Source organism: Cyprinodon variegatus, unplaced genomic scaffold, assembly GCF_000732505.1.
Source record: "Cyprinodon variegatus isolate N-32 unplaced genomic scaffold, C_variegatus-1.0 Scaffold176, whole genome shotgun sequence".
In the NCBI taxonomy this organism is placed as follows: Eukaryota; Metazoa; Chordata; class Actinopteri; order Cyprinodontiformes; family Cyprinodontidae; genus Cyprinodon; species Cyprinodon variegatus.
The window spans coordinates 442,785-460,668 of record NW_015150629.1 but is presented as its reverse complement, the minus strand read 5'-3'; the positions used below and the strand labels follow the sequence as shown (position 1 = coordinate 460,668).

The 17,884-nt window shown below is 36.1% G+C and overlaps 1 protein-coding gene across 3 annotated transcripts in view; it reads left to right on the top strand.

Moving 5' to 3' along the window:
- Positions 1–17,884, top strand: part of lepr (leptin receptor) — a 63,879-nt gene that overhangs the window by 23,060 nt on the left and 22,935 nt on the right. For 2 of the 3 annotated variants that reach the window (XM_015378687.1, XM_015378686.1), the window contains exons 2-7: positions 4,000–4,052; positions 5,622–5,822; positions 12,154–12,280; positions 12,526–12,704; positions 17,387–17,535; positions 17,611–17,749. In XM_015378687.1, the coding sequence (XP_015234173.1) occupies positions 4,013–4,052; positions 5,622–5,822; positions 12,154–12,280; positions 12,526–12,704; positions 17,387–17,535; positions 17,611–17,749 (835 nt within the window). In that variant the 5' untranslated portion in view covers positions 4,000–4,012. Of the gene's footprint in view, positions 1–3,999; positions 4,053–5,621; positions 5,823–12,153; positions 12,281–12,525; positions 12,705–17,386; positions 17,536–17,610; positions 17,750–17,884 lie in introns of those variants that run through there. The other variant, XM_015378688.1, reaches the window with a different exon arrangement.

Sequence of the window (17,884 nt, the reverse complement as noted above, 5' to 3'; positions counted from 1 at the left end):
AGTTTTTCTAAGAGTAGGTGTTGGGATTTGGAGCGGTACCATCCGTCTCGAGCAGAGTTTAAGGTTGGTTTAGTGGAGGCAAAAACGGCAGCAGGCCTTAGTCTGCGTAACAGAAATCTGGCCCAGATTGATACCCCGTTTTTCTGATTCAGGCTGTCAATCAGATCTCAATCCCACCGTCAGTCGGACACGGAGACCTTGGGTTGTGTATCTTTCCCATCTATCTCAACCCAATTTCCTGTCCAGCTGCAATGAAAAAAAAAGCCTGCTGTGCCAAACAACTAAAATCAAATTGGGTATGTCTACCAACAATGGCAGTGTAATGTTTCATAACGACATACTGTGGCTAGCATTTTTATAGCAATCCAACTAAGTGGTGCCCATTTGAATGCATTGAATGTACACAGCTAGAGCAGTCACAAAACAGGTTTAATTGCAGCGAACTGGACTTTCGCTCAGTTTTTCTAAACCGTTTCAACACCTGTTCATGAGTCCTTGTCAGTTTTGTTTGTTTGCACAAGAGCAATCTGTAGTTGAAGCTACAAAACCATACTTGCCTCACTTTGTTTTTTGGCATTGTTCAGTGCAGCAAGGACTATTTGGAGTCCTTTATTGGAGAAACCAAACAACTACACAAGCAAATCCTGCAGAACAAGAGAGCCAGCAGCTCTGGAAAAAAGTTAGCGGTGCACTTTACCTCAAAAAACAAAGGACAGGAACTGTGATGATCAAAGTGTTCAGCTTTTGGACAGAGAGGACAGATGGTTTGAAAGGGGGAAGAAAGACAACACTTGTCATGATTCAAATAGCTAACACAAAACTCATAGAAAACAAAAGACCGCAACAACCCCGGAGAATGACAAGTGGGTTGTTGATTTGCACCTGACTGTGCTCAGGAGGATTGGCCTCAGTGGTGCTTAAAAACATCACATTAAACACTACAGATTTCTTTAGTGCGAGCCAACGGAATTTACAAAGACATAGTTGACAGTTGGATGGGTGTCGAAACACCTTGAGAAAAGCTGAGTGAAAGTCTGGTGGCTTCTGACCTAAGGCTGTTTTCTAGTTGACTTTGGAAAGTTTAGCACAGACATCTGGATTTAAAGTTTTCTAGAAGACGTTTCGCCTTTCATCCAAACGGTTTCCTCGGTTCTAACTGATGGTGGGTAGCACTGAGAATAATATACTGTAGGCGTAACAACAAAAATAGGGGAATAAAACAAAACAAAAACAAAAGGTGGATTTCACTTCCCGTTCCCTCAACTGAAATTTTGAAGCTAGACATAAGCTGGAAGACTGAGATTCTTCACAGATATGTGTTGAAGTTGACAGTTAAAGCAGAATTCTTTGCTTTAATTGTAAATGCCATCTTTTCCTCAGAGATATTTCTCAAGTCCATATTACTAATTGGACCATACCTTGAAAAAAAATGTGTTTTTGTTCCTGGAAATATTACAGTATCTAGGTTTTTAGTTACAATTGAAGGAAAATGTCCTCTAATTGCCTTTACTTCAAAATAACACCTTATATTTAATGTGTTAGAATTAATTTGTAAATTTATATCCGTCAAAAGACAAGTAAATGTAATCAATCTTATTAAATGTGATTAACAAAACAAAATAAGTTCCCAACTTAACAGACGCAAGTAATATGTACTTGGATATTAGGAGTAGACTTGGTGCTTTTTTCATTACCTGCCCATGTTTAGGTCAGAAATATATAAAATATTGTTAAGTTATCAGCTGTATAGTGCCACAGTTTGTAGCACTGTTGTCATGCAGCAAGAAGGTTCTTGGTTTGATTGTCTGTCCAGGGTATTTCTGCATGGAGTTCACATGTTCTCCCCATTCATACGTGGGTCCAAAAACATGATTTGGTTAATTGGCTTCTCTAGATTCTTATAAACTAAACTACATCTTTAGTTGGTGAGAGAAATTTGGCTGTAAAATTTACAGGAGTTTGTTATATCCACTCTTCTTAGTAAGTAAAAACAACTTAGATTCTATTAAGTGAGATTAACAAAGAATTTCTTAGTGGAAAAAGTTACCTAGCTTTTTCTAATTAAATGGTAGTCCACATTTTTTTTCAGTATACTTTCAGCTGTAAACAATTGGTATTATCCTTTGAACAATATGCAGGAGGGGACAACTGGGGAATTAACAGGAAGCTACAATGTCCAAAAGCAGTGGTTGTCCTTTGTTCTAAATTGCACTGTGCTAATAGCTGTTAGTTGATAGTTTGTTTATTATTTGATTTATTGAACCTCTTTCATACAGCTTTTTGAATAAATAAGGATGATAATGTTTTTTTGAGCTAATTTCTATTTAAAATGTATGTTGCTGCTATTATCACCACAGCCTCCCCCCATAGGGTATTTGCATAGCAATGAATCTTTAAATGTGAAAGACTAATCAAAATTATAATGTTAAAACACAACTGGAAATTACTCGTGACCATTTTCTCATAGTATACTCTATGATTTTTTCTTAATTTTTTATTTTTGATAGCATGCAAATCACACAGCTTATGAAGGTCAGTTGGCCTCTTAGCTACTGAAGAACATCAATTCTGACTGCATTTGAATAAAATGCCTAATTGTACGACTTGCTGACAGGATGTCTTTTTGTTTGTGAACTAGTTAGATGATAAAACTAAATAAAAAACAAATGAAAGACATATTACCCTGAACAAAATGGGATTCTAACAGTCTATGTACAGTAAATGGAAACAGTAATTGATGTGCTGACAGTAACACTCAACAGTGTTGTTGAGTTCCTTCAGTGCAGCACCATAGACGGGTCATGCTAAGACCTCTTTTTGCAAACAGATGCAGCCTAAAGCAACTTAATATCTCTTACCCCTCGGTTTCACCTGAGGTGGAAGCAGCGGCTGCGTGCCAGGGTGCGGCTCTCCTGGTAAAATGATGTCATGGCTGATGAAAGCAATTCTAGTACACCAGATCGTTTCCAATGAAAGCGCTGTGACATGTTTCTGAAGCATTAAAAAACAGTGGCTGTTGGCCGCTTTTCTAAATCGCTTGTCTGTTCTATTCATGTAGCTTCCTGCTTCAGATCCACTTCAATCTAGAGCCAAGCGGATTGTTCAGGCAAGAAATCAGTTCATAAAAAGCAAAGTGGATCAGATCGAGTTTACAAGTAAAAGAGATGTGCAATATTTTGATTGTATTTTCTGTACTTTTATATAATAAAAAATATGTTCATAGAGTTAATTGGCAGCACTAAAAATGTAAGATAATTAAATTGAAACGGTTACTAAGAAATACTAATTATTTAAATTCACTAACCTGTGATGGTAAAGCAACATGAATGGTGAATACAGTAGATAAAGAACAGGAACGGGAGATCCTGGTGGGCTGGTTAAACCATTGACTGGTTCTTTTGTTCTAATTTAATCATACACCTTCATAACTTAAATGATGCAATCCTGATCTGATCGGGTCTAACTGGAAACACTCCCAGCAGAAAAAAAGTGTCTGAGAGCTTTTGTTAAATTCCACTGCAGCACATAAAAGCCGATCCACTTCATGATCAACCAAGGGGTTAAAAAATATTTAACTAATATAATTATCTGGCACACACACCGACACCAGAAGACAAACAGGCTTTCGTTGGAAAAGATAGTAATCATGAGCCGTTGCAGTAGCATAAACATTTAAACAAATGAATCATTGCAACACCTAAGGAATTTGTTTTTGTGAATATCCTGGTTGATTGGTGATCATGTAGACAAAGCTGGCTGCCTCTGTTTTCCTGGCCAGACCTATTCTTGAGTAGTAACTCATCTATCAGAGGCTAAATTGTCTTTCAAAATCTTTGTTTTTCCTTCTCAAGGAAGGAATTGTTACATTTTTTAATTTTTATATACTTAATTCAACTTTTACATCTGGCTTTGTTACTCTACATTACATCTCAGTTTATTTGTGTTCTTTCTCGCATTTTTAAACTTTCTGATCCTTACTGCTTGTTTGCATAATTGCAGGACGTGGTCCATAATGTTGAAAGTCCAGGCTCAAGTGCTCCTGGTGCTGCAAGGTGAGTTTTGCAGTACAGTTTCTAAGTGAAATAAAACCCATTGCATTGATCAGACCAAATCAGAACAGGCTGTTCAACATTTTTTAAGTTTTACCTAATATTGAGAGGTGAGCATAGATACATTTTTTAAATCTAGATTAATCTAATATTGAGAGGTGAGCATAGATTAATTTTTTAAATCTAGATTAATCTAATATTGAGAGGTGAGCATAGATTAATTTTTAAATTCTAGATTAATCTCACTCTAATCTTGGAATTAATCCAGATTAAAATGCTCATTTGAATCCTGCCAAAGGGATTCATGAATAAGAATTACTTTATTAATCCCTTTTGGGAATTTTTGTTGTTGCAGTGCAACCATTCACAGAAAAGGGAAAAATAAGACTGTAAGAAACGAAGCAAACAATTCAGAATTATGTTTTATGCTGATGCTGTGATTTTAAACTGGGCAGTCCAATGAATAATTGTGTCAGGTAATTTATTGTCTAGAAGTGCGAAGCTGCTAGATGCACATCATAAATTACTTATAGCAGTAATCATAATTTTCATCTGGGAAATATTTTTTAGAAACAAAAGTTATGATTTTAATTTAATTTATTATTTACTTTGTTTTTGTTGTTGTCTGTCGCATAGAATTGTGTATACTGAGAAGTTCATGGGGTAGCATTGCATTTTCAATGCTCTGTAACAATACAGTATACAGTAAAAAATAGATAAAAAATAGACTAGAGCCGATAGACTAGATCGCAAATATTATCTGAAAGTTACAGATGACAGAGACAGATGACAGAATCTTTATAAAAAAAAAGGAATAATGTATCAGAAATCTTTCTTATACTATGAATGATTTGCGATCCTTTTTGCTACCAATAAGGCGATTATCGATTTCTTGCAGTGTTTCAGTTTTCGGCCTTGCTTATATATATTTTTTTATTTTTTTTTTGCGGTTTTCATTCAAAAGCTTTCATTTCGGGGCATCCCTTCTTCAAAAAGTATTTTGCTTACTAAGGGGAATTTTCTTCATCATGTAAAAACATAACAGAACTGAATGATTGTATCACGGTTGAGTGGAGGTTTTAGAGGACCCAAATGAAGAGAGCAGGAGGGAGAGTTGAGCCTTGCAAATTTAATGAGGTGGTAAAATACAAAAATACAAAAAAACAAAATGTCAGGAAAAACTCTCGTGCGAAGCCAGAGAAGAAGGAACAGCAAAAGAACAAACCAGCACTGAGTGACTGCAAAGGTGGTGTATATATTGGGAGACTGCCAGGCTAATCAGCAGATCGGGAGCAGGTGTGGGCAACACAAACTAGGAGAAGCCAAAGAGAAAGGAAAACAAACAAAAGGAGGCAACAGAGGGTAAAATAAAGAACTCAGAACTGGTAGAAATAAACTACAAGACACAGAACACAGAGAAACTAAAAATAAACCCAAGCCGAGGGCAGAACCCTGACAGATTGAGCTTCCTACTGCAATACCTTCTCTCATTTAAAATATAAAAAGCTTCTGTTTAATACTTTTATTCTAACTTTTGACCCTATTTATATTCTCTTCTCTCCCTGTGCTTAGCTGTTTATTGTTTGGAACCTGGAGTTCCCGTTTATTCACGTGCAATGGACCTCCCATGGCAGGATGAGCTGTGCTGTGACTCGCCCTCTGCTAATGTTCTAGCAAAGACAGGGACTAATGAGTCTGATTTCAATCTCCCACACCCTTTAAGCTGTATTTTTAGGAGCTCCATTGAATCATCACCTTCAAAGCATCCAGGTGGTAAGTGTTTACATGCATCTCTCTGTGTAATATTGAGCTTGTCAAGTCTAATGGCACAAGTACATGCTGATAGAGAAGCATTCCTAATTTGCACAAACTGAAACTTAACTTTTGTTTAATGTCATTTTATACCAATAAGTGTTTACTTTTTTTTCTGATATATTTATTTTATCAAAGCTTTATAAAACCACTTGTTATATGCTAAACTAAAGTGAGGTCAGTCCAAAAAATGTTAGGCTTTTCTTTTTCATATTTGCACTCATAATTCAGTAATGATGCAGCAAACCAAGCCCTGCGCCAGAGTCCTGCAGCGAGAGTCCTGAAGCAAGTCTGATACCTGTATAAAAAGGGTGCAGGCTTGGGTATAAATGAACAAAATGAAGGCAGATTTACAGCATGAATGGAACTTACTTGAATAGAGCTTACTATTTATATTTTCTTATACTCCTTATTAACTCTACACCTTAATCTTAACCACATTAACCTTGGAAACCAAGTCCAGTGGATTCTTTTTTGAACTTTTATGGAATGACTGACCTGCATGACTGAGAATCTTTATCAGCACATCTACACGTTAATAAATAAGGTATAACAGTATTCAGATAACAGTAATTTTCTAAGCAATGAGGCAAACCTTTTACTTTAGCCAATTTACAGCTGTTAATCCGATAGCGCAGTGCATACTGGATGTGTGCGTGAGGCAATGCTCTTTACTGCCTCTGTGATTAAGACAGTATTCTGCTGCAGCTGGAAAAATACAGCATGTTGTGTTTAAGCACTCAAACGGTTGTGTGTACACTTTGTGATCATGGGTCGGGTCGCACTTTATTTTTTACGGGTCGGTGTGGTCCAGGGTTTTAAATGGGGATAGTTGCAGGTTGGGTCTTGGTTCTGAACTCTACGGGGGCATTCAGACACAGTTTTGAAAAATATGACCCATGCAGACCTTTTTCCTCCGCTCCTAATGCATTGTTGCAAATGGAAATTAACTTTCTCTGACCAATGTACACTTGTTAAACTCAGCTGTAGTGAATGATCCAGAAGTCAATTTGTCATGTTTGTGGTCATATCTTTCATCATTTGAAAGGTTTGACAGAGAAGATCCTCTCTATTCTTCTACTCTACCTGCATCTTCTCCCTCCACATGTGGTCATATCTGCAATATGCACACTTGCAAATCTTGGCAGCATTTATGATTCCCAAATAACCCTCCAACAAGCAAATGTTGTAGTTATTATATACCTAAGTGAATCACACTGCAGTTATTAAAGACACATATTTGCATCTTCTCCTCCTAGATTTTGACATTGTGTTGAAAGATGGATTACTGGTGAAAAACATGTCAATTTTTCAGCAGCAGGTGTTGTTTTCCATTTAGCATTGCTTTCCGTTCAAGTGAGAGAGAGCAAACATTGTAGTTACTATATGCCTAAGTGAATCACACTCCAGTTATCAGAAACACATATTTGCATCTTCTCCTACATTTTGACATTGCATTGAAACATGGATTATTGGAGACAAACATGTCAATTTGCCAGCAGCAGGTGTTGTTTTCCATTTAGCATTGCTTTCCGTGCAAGTGAGAGAGAGAGGTATTTGATCAGCAGACAGCATGGCTCTATGACAATGTCTGGAGTTCTGTTTCTTTTACATTTCAGAAAAGCACCTGTTAAATATTTGTTTTCAGAATTCCACCCATTCAAATGTGGGACATTGTTTCAGTTTAGCAGGACACTGTGACAGAAGTGAAACGTGCAGCACTATCCTACACATCTGGTCATCATACCAGGATGTCAGTATTTTATTTAAATGCCTTTTTTTGTTGAGAAGGCATTGCAATGCTTGGTCTTTTAGAATCTCTTTGTATCTGATTCCCGGCCTGAAATAAAACCCGATCAGACCATCCCTGTCCATCGTGTTGTTTTGTTCAATCTGTCGCTCTAACTATTTGAAAAGGTGTGCTTTGTGGGAGAATTATGACTATGCCTTTTTAAAACTATTCAGTTGAAGTATTTCTTGCATTGATGTTTCCTTAATGTTTGCTTTTAGTAGGAATGTGGATTTTCATTGTCCTTGTCCTGCAAGTAATGTCTGGATACTGTTGCTTTACTGAGACGCATTGCAGGATTGTCGGACTCTTAATAAGTAGCTACCTCACCGGCTGCAGAAGTTCAATATTACGCTCAGACATATTCACCTTTAATTCATGTTAGACCAACAGACATTGTTTTTTCTGTTGGAAATCCTTCTAATACACAGTTGTAGTTTGTTTCTTTGATAAAAGAAAGCTGCATAAAAGATCACAGCTCCCCCACTAAAATATGGGCATTAATTTGTTTTCTGTATATTCATTTTTTTTTATGTCGGACCCCCCTACTTTTTTGTCATTTTTTGCTGAAAATCAAAATATTATTCTTATCTCATCAAAAAAAAGAGTTGATTAAAGTCCCAGTAGCATTTAATAAACTTGATGTTTAAATTTTAAATTAAAGAAAATGCTTTTTTCCCATGTACCATGTAGATAAGCGGTTAGAAAATATGGACTTTAGTGAAGTTTTTTGTTATTGAGATTGTGCCATGGAATTAAAGAGTATTATGGCAAGGTGTTGCCATTTATATAAAACTGATCCATGTTTTGAGAAAAATACCTCTTGTGAAGCTTTTAAATTATCTGTTTTTTGTCTATCACCGGAGTTCGGCGCTATCAGCAAACCTGCACTTGGAAAAACTAACTCTCACGCAACCTTACTCTCTTGTCTTCAATTAAAATGGCCCCAAACATCAAGCAGCCTGGCTCATCACCTTCTTAATGACCACTTTTTTAATAAACTTTATTTACAAGTATAGAATATACAATTGCAAACAATCATTTGCTCGAGGTGCAGGATGACAAATCATCAGGATTTCAAGAGAAAAAAAGACAGAGAAAAAAAAACAAAAAACAGTTTACAGATTAATTGATTCACTTAGGGTTGTAATTTTCACAGCTTTAGAAAAAAAACATCTTACTTAAGCTCTAAAAACAGTGAGGTTGGGTTTGTTTTTAGCAAATTTGCAGGCATGAATGTGGAACTTCGCCAACAGAATAAAAAAGTTTAAAAGATATTCTTTCCCGGACATACTGTTATTACAAATACCAAAGAAAACATGTTTGACATTTAAAGGAATAAGTATATTAATTTCTTAATGACCACTCTAGAGGATTTCTCACTGCTTTGCTTTGGTCATCAGTACAGAATCGTACTGGCTGTGTTGTATTATTTGTTTGATTGCTACTAGGGGTCAGTTAGTATTTACAGTGGCAGGAATCCATTTCGTTGAGTCATAATTATGAATTACTCAGTTGATATTGAGCATGTGAAGGATTTGTGAGGACCTGTGATACATCACAGGTCATTGTTATGGAGAACAATCAAATCCATCTACTGTGTCTCCAGCTGCAAAAAATCAAAAAAACCATTATGGCCAATTGCTGATTTTACACACCAGCCTCAGGAGTGAATGTTAAATGAGTCAAGCTGTCCTATGGCTGATCATATTTATGACATTCATATAATCCCTTGTTGAAAGTATTATATAATTGAGAAAGTATTGTAGTAAAGGTCATAGTGGATTAAATGCTAGACATTTCATTGCTCATGTGCTTGAAAATGTAGATCCTTACCAATGTTTACAGTTCTCACATTTTAAGAAGTGGAAAGCTCAAAAATAGACAAAACAGAGCTGCTTTGCTGTGCCCTTTAGCTTCACTTTTATGTTCTAAAGTCTTGCTCTAACTTTTTGTGCAGTCTGATAAACAAAAGTGTTTTTGGCTTGGTTAAACTTTTTGTGCATGGGAACTATTAAGGTGGGGGGAAAAAAGCATAGTATGCACATTGCGCAAGAATGTTTTGACAGGAATTGACTTAACTTCCCATGAATTCAGTTCAAACACCCCACCTCTTTGCTCAGTTACAGTATCTGCTGCTCAGATCTACAAGTATTTTTCTGAGGATGAACGTATAGTGCTTACAGTAATTGGACTTCATCCTTTTCTAAACTCCTGAGCTCCTACCATCTGTAAAGTCAAATGTTTATTTAATTAAATGTTTAATTGATTTTGTATGTCTTTCTTGATTTTGTATGTCTGAGTCTGCCCACTTGCCATAGACTAATTGTGTGTTTCTAGACAGTGCCAAACATAGGTGGTTTACCTTATGATCTAGACATTTCAATTAGGGCTGGGCAATTCATTGCATTTGGAATGTAAGCGCAATTTAACAAAACACATTTTTAAATCATGGCGGCACTCATGGTTAGTCACGCTCTATTTAACAGGATGTATTGCCATAGTAATACATCCTTGGTTGGTGTTGTTAGTCATGTTGGAGTTAAACTGCCATTGATGGAATGGTGTAAACATGCTGCCAACAGATGGCTTCGTGAAAAACATTTCTGTCTGCTGATCACACCTGGAGCAAAATTAATATTAAGCTGAAATAAAATTTGTATATATTATCAGGACAGATTTTTACTGCATACAGCTTTGTTTTAACGTGAGCATATGATTTTTAGTGTTTATTTGAATAGGCCTCATCTGTAAGCAATATGGGGGGGTTATTGAATTCAGTGCTCGAGTTTATTGCAGAATGTTTACTGGTCAGAGCTGCTAAAGTTAAAGAAAATGGTCTTATTCCAGTCAGTCGGAAAAAGTCGTGCTGCTTATCAGACCTTAAACTTTTACACAGTGTCAACAAAGAGTTTCATCAATAAGTAGATCATATTCAAAGACCAAACAGCACAAATTCATGGGTAGAGGATATCCCAACATAAACATTAACCACATGGAAAGAGATTTTTTGAATATGAACTCAACTGCAGCTGCAATTTTTTTGGTCCTGCTAAAAGTCAGGTGGAAACTGACATCCAAAAATATCTGCAGCTGTTTTGGCCACAAAGGAAGCATTGATTGAATGGAAGGAGATCCTGTGTGTATGTAAAGATTATCGGCCAATCAAAAGTTAGCCTGGGTGCCATTCTGAACTTAGTCCCGCCCACAAGGTTTGAGGTCGGGAAGTTCGGTCTGGCTCTGCTCCATAGTAGCGCGAGTATTATCGCCCACTGTCAGGCGATCCAATCAAATTGTCAGGGCGGGCTTTATACTATGATGGACAGATGATCAACAGTAAAGTAATCAGCCACGTGACCAAAGCGCGCTTGGGTGACAACAATAATGGCTGCTGCTGGAGAGTTTGGGTGAGTAGATTCTGCTATTAGGTCTGTTCTAGAAGATATCGACAGCAATTTAATTTTAAAAGAGGAACAGAGAAACGCGATCAAGGCTCATCTTCTTATTCTAGGCGTGAAACTGCACGCTTTGATTTTTGTTGACAACAACGATGCGTTGCTTAACATACGTCACGCACTCCGTTGCTCTTATTGGTTGTACGTCTGTCCAATTTAGTGCAGAGGCATTTTTTTTCCTGGTTCGTTCAAAACACGCCCCATAATCACAGCTCTATGGAGCAGTATCAGACTCATATTCTGACTAGAATTGAGTAGGACTACGTCAGGCTGATCAAAAGTAGCTATAGTAGAAAAATATAATTAAAGAAAAAATATGGGAGCTAAATAATGCAGCAGGACTCAAGAATATCTTTATATAATTAAACGAAATCGAAAATTTAAACTCCACAAAGCACAGTTTTGTTACCTCTAACCTTGTTGTCAATCAGCAGAGAAAAACATATCTTATATTTTATATTTTTAACTTTAGTTACTTTTATTTTTTTTTTTGGTGTGGATTGCACTATAAATAATATTTTGTATTATCATTTTTATTATTTAAATATCCTTGTCATTATTACCACCGACTACATGGCTGAGAACCTTGTTTCTCTTTTACGACAACTCTTTGACACTCTAGTACAGGCAATCAGCATAATTGAACCAAGTTTGCATGTTTAATATAAGGAATGCAATCTTATTGCACTACTGTACCAACCTAACGACCTTATTTTGAATATTTGAAGAGCAGGCCCTATATGTGGTTTCTGGTTTTATATATCTAATATCAGCTCTGGTTATAAGCAGTTAACATGTTGCCATACAAAGGTCAGACATAGAAATGATAAATAGCACCTCACTGTTTGATTGTGTTTGTTAGGTCTTTATTTCATTTGCTATTTTTTTTCTTCATCAGTAAATTTTAATTTTTAAATCTACATCTTCTTTTCTCTGACAGGTTTAAAAAACAAAATCTTACAAGTTCCCAGAATTTCAATGTAGGCTGCTTGCTAAGAAACCTCCAGTGGTCATGATGTACTTATAGCCCCATTATGTTTCTTGTCAGCTACCTGTTTGGACATAATGTGCAGACTGGATGAGAATTGGGCAAATGTGACTTGTGATCTGAAGACTAATGGCCAGCTCTCTGACAGACTAAAGACAAATCGCTTGGCACTCAGCTTACAGCCCCTGTAAGTATAACATTGGGTTCTGCTGAGTACTTGTTTGAGTGTTTGCCAGCTGCTCACTAGGGGTTAAATATCTGTTTACTTTGTTCAGCCATGGAGAAGATCTGATGTGTAACACTAGTTTTAGGTGATCAGAAATCACAGCAGTTTTAGCCATTATTAAGCAGAGCGGGAAATGATGAAATGCTGCTTAGAGTGTCTAGAATATACATTAATATTTTTGTACTAAAAAGTGCTCTTCTCTTCAGTTCCCAGATAAACCGCACAGATGAGCCTGCATCTGATCATCGGCTTGTATGTACTGCAGAAGAATCGCTCATGTGCTCAATTCATCTCAATTCAACTAGAACCTTTGGTGTCTTGGTAACAGTCAACATCTCCAGCGTTGTGGCTTCAACAGTGTTGCTTAAAATTCCTGACAGACCTGGTAAGAAAGGAAAAATAAAATAAAGAAAAATATGTTGAATCATGAATTCATAATTTCTTTCCCACCAATGAATATAATGTATGTTTTATTTTTACTTATAAGGAATGGTTTATTAGACCTTACTACACCATTTAGGGATAGTTACTTAAACTTAGTATCTTTTACCATCGTATTACATTAGCTTTAGATTAATAAAGGTTGATCAGAGGTAGATCAGACTTGTTTCTGTATTACACCCAAAGATGTTTAATTAGATTTAAGATCCAGGGAATTTCAGACACCAAGTCAAAATCTTAACTTGTTTTTCTGCACACACTGCCTCTCTCAGCCGAGTTTCCTACCACAGTGCAAACTGATGCCATCTGTTCTCAAGGTAAACAGTTATCTGCCTGGTAACCAAGTGATTTGAGAATCATACCCAGCCGAGATCCTCCATTGCTTTGTGTTCCGGTTAAGACGCTCTAGTGGCTTTTGTTTGCACATTCAGCTTTAGACAGGTTTTTTTCACACCCTCACTATGGTAGGTATTGCATTATTACACTGGACTGAAACATTTGAATCATAACCCACAATAACTTCTTTAGGCTTTTAGTAGTTTTTCCATCTGGCCAAGCTCTGCTCTCCACATACACAAACATTTAAAATGTTCCCACTTTGATACTGACTGTAGGACGAGCTGCAGGTGTGGAGATGCTCTCGCCTGGTCGTTTATCCATCAGATTGGGGTCCAAACTCGCTGTAACACTTATGTGAACATTTTTCTTGCTTTTAGCAAATACACTTTCATTACAAAACATTTAATTGTTGCCTCACTTCTCACATAGTACTGGTCTCTTACCTAGTAATGTTTAATTAACCCAAATTCCCAAGTCCTTATATTATGGTTGCTGTGTGCATGTTTAAATGCTTATTATCACTCGTAAAACATTTTTTTTTCACCAATCTTCAACAGACAAAAAATGTTAATCAAGAAAATTGCACAGAGCTTGAGTGTTTGTTTAACATAAAATTTTGAGTAATGGGCTTAAAATCTTTATGGGATATATCTTATTTAAAAGGGTTGAGGAATTGTATATACTGTTTGTATAATAGATAAGCTAAAAACCCTGCCTGAATTCAAGAGTGCACCTAATAAACCCTATTCTTGCTATTTTATATGTATGAACATGTTTCTTTATCTTCATTACTATAAGAGATCAAAGCAGAAAGTTCCCAGCATTCGTCCTTTTTCAAAGGTCAAGCGCTGTGAGGTTATATTCAGAGCTTAATCCCTCCATGTTTTCAGTGCTGATGTGTTTTCTTTCTGTAGAGCATTCACCCTAGGAGCAAAGAGTCTGGACAGATAAAGTTTCAGACGTGAATGGAATACATCTCACAGCTTTCTGGTGATTGCCTTGGGTGTTTTCAAATGTGAAGCTGTGAGATCTCCACAGTGATAGACAAGGCATTGATATATGTCTGTTTAGGCTGACAGCTATATTCAGAATGGTTTGCTGGAATAGTATTTTACTTTTGAGTCAATTTAGATTTGTCCAGCATTTAGTGGTTAAACTTTATTTCCCTAATTAGAAAAGTTAATTATTCCACACTATGCACATCCATTTGTCAGTGAGTTAGTTAATCTGAAAACCCTCTCTGTGATTTTCTGATAAAAAATGACTAACATTAGTCTTATTTTTTAAAGGGACAGGGGACAAAGCTTATCAGCTCAAAATTATGTTTTTTTTTTGGTTTGAAAAAAAAAATCAAATATTATTAAATAAAGCAAAAACTCAACCAAGAATCAGCTAGTTTCCTCAAAGACAATTTGAACTTACCTGTTAATATTGTATCAAGTGGAAGACACTAATAGAAAACCTAGTTGATAGCAAGAAATTGTGCCAGTATTGCTTTTTACAAAATGTTAATACACTACTGTGTGCCAAATATAGTTGCTAAGAAGTGCAAAAAAGCTCCAAATATATAAATGCATTGCAAAAATATGAAGTACTACAAACTTAAATATGTAAATTACACAGCAAGAAAGTATACATAAAACAACATTTTACAAACACACAGAAATCACATGCAAAAGAAAAATGGTGCAAACGAGAAATGTTTTAGTAACAGAAAACAGAGAGCAGCAAAGTGCAAAATCATTTAAACTACATGTGCTGCAAACACAAACTGCTGAAAAAAAAGAAAACTAAGAGGCACTGAATTATTTTAAACTAGACCATATATTAAAATAAGAAGTAAATAATGACAACAATTATTTATAATAAATAAGGAAAAAATAAACCTAATACCAATTCAATTAATCATACGTTTTTTTCAGCAGTTATTATTAGTCGCACTTATAATTTTTTTTAAATGGAAATCAGTCAAAACAATGCAGATCCTGGTCCAAAAGATTAATCTATCAAATCTGTGTGAATTTGTCTGTTCACAGATCTCAGCACAGACAAAGTTTGAGGAAATCTAAAATATACAAATGATTATCCAAGTTATTATACTGACAGAACTGATCACTTTTATATACCTTTTTCAGAACTTCTCCAACTCTTTTGTACCCTCTGTCACTGAACTTTTAAAATCTGACAAGATTGTTTTTAATAACTGCCTTGTATTCCAGTCTTAAAGCCGCTACTATTTTCCCGCGCTTTGAACCATGTGGCTTATAAGAAGGTGCGGAAGCTGTGGATTTTTCCTAACCGCCAGAGTGGGATATCGAAGTTGGAAATGAAAGAATAAGGGGCTAATTATGACGTAGCACAAGAACATGCTAGCAGCAGGAACAACAGAGAACAAATGTCCTAAATTCATACATTTTCCCATTGATTTGCTGCATTAAAGCTGTTAATCTCATTTTTTCGTTTTGCTTGTCTCATTTTTATGTTTTACAGGACTCTTTGTGTTTGCAGAACAGCTATAAATTAGCAGCGCATTTGCACCCTTCAGCCACAGTAATTTAGAGATACATTTGCTTGCCTAAAGATAAATGAAGCAACATAATCCATAGTACACAGAACAAAGCACTTTTCTTACCCCCAAATTGTTTTTCCACCTTATATGTTTTGAGTAAACATGCACTTTCCTAACCCCTCACATCATGCCTGTTAATGATGTGAGGGGTGAGGGGTATGTGTAATGTTGTCGTGGAAACAGATGATTAGCTCAGCGCTATGCTTGAGTGACCCCCCCCCCCCCCAAACGGAAAGTCTGTAGAATTAGCTTTTAGTGCAGTAGCATAATATAGACAAACAGCTGTTGCATATCAATTGGCATTCAGATTCAGAAGCCATATAAACTTTAGGTAAGGACTATGTAGATCTAAATGACCCTGCATTTAGGAATTAATACTTGCATCCACTACGATTATGTATTTTAATTATATTGTCTGATGTTAAAGGGATTTCCTTTGCTAATGGTAATTTAGTCTACAGAAGGCAAACTGATGATCTGTGCACAAGAGAACTTTAAACAGTGGACCTTAAAACACACCTGATAATGGTCTCAGCTGAAGGCACCATAAACTGAACTTTCTTCTTCTGGAAGTTTCTTCCTGCTAAAAGGGAGTTTTCCTCTCCGCTGGCGCTACATCCATTACATCCATTATTCTGTTATTCACAAGACTGTAATGTTCAACTGCACTCCTGACTGTTACTATTGTAACAACTGTTTACATGCATCTTGCACTCCTCACCTTGACCGTACATTGATTTGCACTGCCGACTGTTTATATTTGCACTGCAGACTGTTTATTCACAGTACCAATTGTTTACATATACATTTGCAATAGCGTACTTTAACTGTAATATGCAATTCCCTTCCACTGCACTTTAATTTAGATAGCTTCTGTCCAAACTTTATTTATGCATTTTATAGTAAAACCCATCTGTATATATGCTATTGCACATAACTGTAAAAACCCTTTTTATAATAATATGTATATTATATTCGGTACATATTCAGCTGTGTAATTTAGTTCATAACACTAGTTATCTATATACTATATTCATCTATTAGTAAGATTCTGTTTATAATGGTATTCATCTCTATACTTACTCAGTAGAACCCATGTCCTGTATTTATAGAACCATTATTTATCCTGCACTTGATGCTATTGCACTTCTGGTTAGACCTAAACTGCATTTTGTTGCCTTGTACCTGTACCTGTGTAATGAAAATAAAGTTGAATCTAATCTACATGCATGCTTGGTGTGAGGGATTGCTGATGAGTCAACAACAAAGTGCAAGCGAATTTCTTCGCAGCAGGCTCATCTAGGAACAGCATATCTTGCAAGTCAATAGCTTATGCAATCGACTGGTTTTCCTGAACAATCTGACTGTATTTTCTCTGTAAAGTGTCTTGAGATTAAATGTGTTGTGAATTGGCACTACATAGATAAACTGAATTTAATTTAATTGATTATGGCCTGTTTTTCTTATGTGAGAAGAAATGTTCCACCTTGAAAGGAAAAAATATCCTTAACAATAAAAAAAACAAAGAAACAAATAAATAAAACAGGTTAACTTATTGAAACTGAATTCAAACTTTTGTTGTATTATCCATTATTACTGCTATTGTACTATTGTAGAAATTTGAGCAAAATAGATTTTAACTAATGACATTTTTTTATAGATAATCATAGTTTTCAGTATTACATTAATTTAATTTTGAATTATCTATCTTTTCACAGTGAAACCTAGTCCTCCATTCAACATCTCACACAATCATACTTTGGAGGCAGAGCTCATTCTCAGCTGGAAAAAGCCATTAAACTTAAGCAATAAAATGCTAAAATATGAAGTTCGCTATTCCTGGAGAAGTTTCAGCCAAACCTTGCAGGTGGGTCCTCGTCTTCTGTTTTCAGTGCATGTTTGTGGATGGATATCTATAATCATCCTCTCTCCTTTTTTCCAGGTGGTGTCTGCACTTGAACAGCCCTATCTATCACTAGATTTGGAACCCTCAAAGTACACTATCCAGGTTCGCTGCACCACCCAAACCCAGCCTCCACTGTGGAGTGACTGGAGCAAGCCTTACATCATATACCTTGAAAGTAAGAACTGTTTTTTTTTTTTAACTTGCTCTTTCAAAGAACCTTCCCACTAGAGCTCTGGCTTTAATAAATTCAATCTAATATATAATATAATATTAGCCTGGGTGCCAGTCCGAACTTAGTCCCGCCCACAAG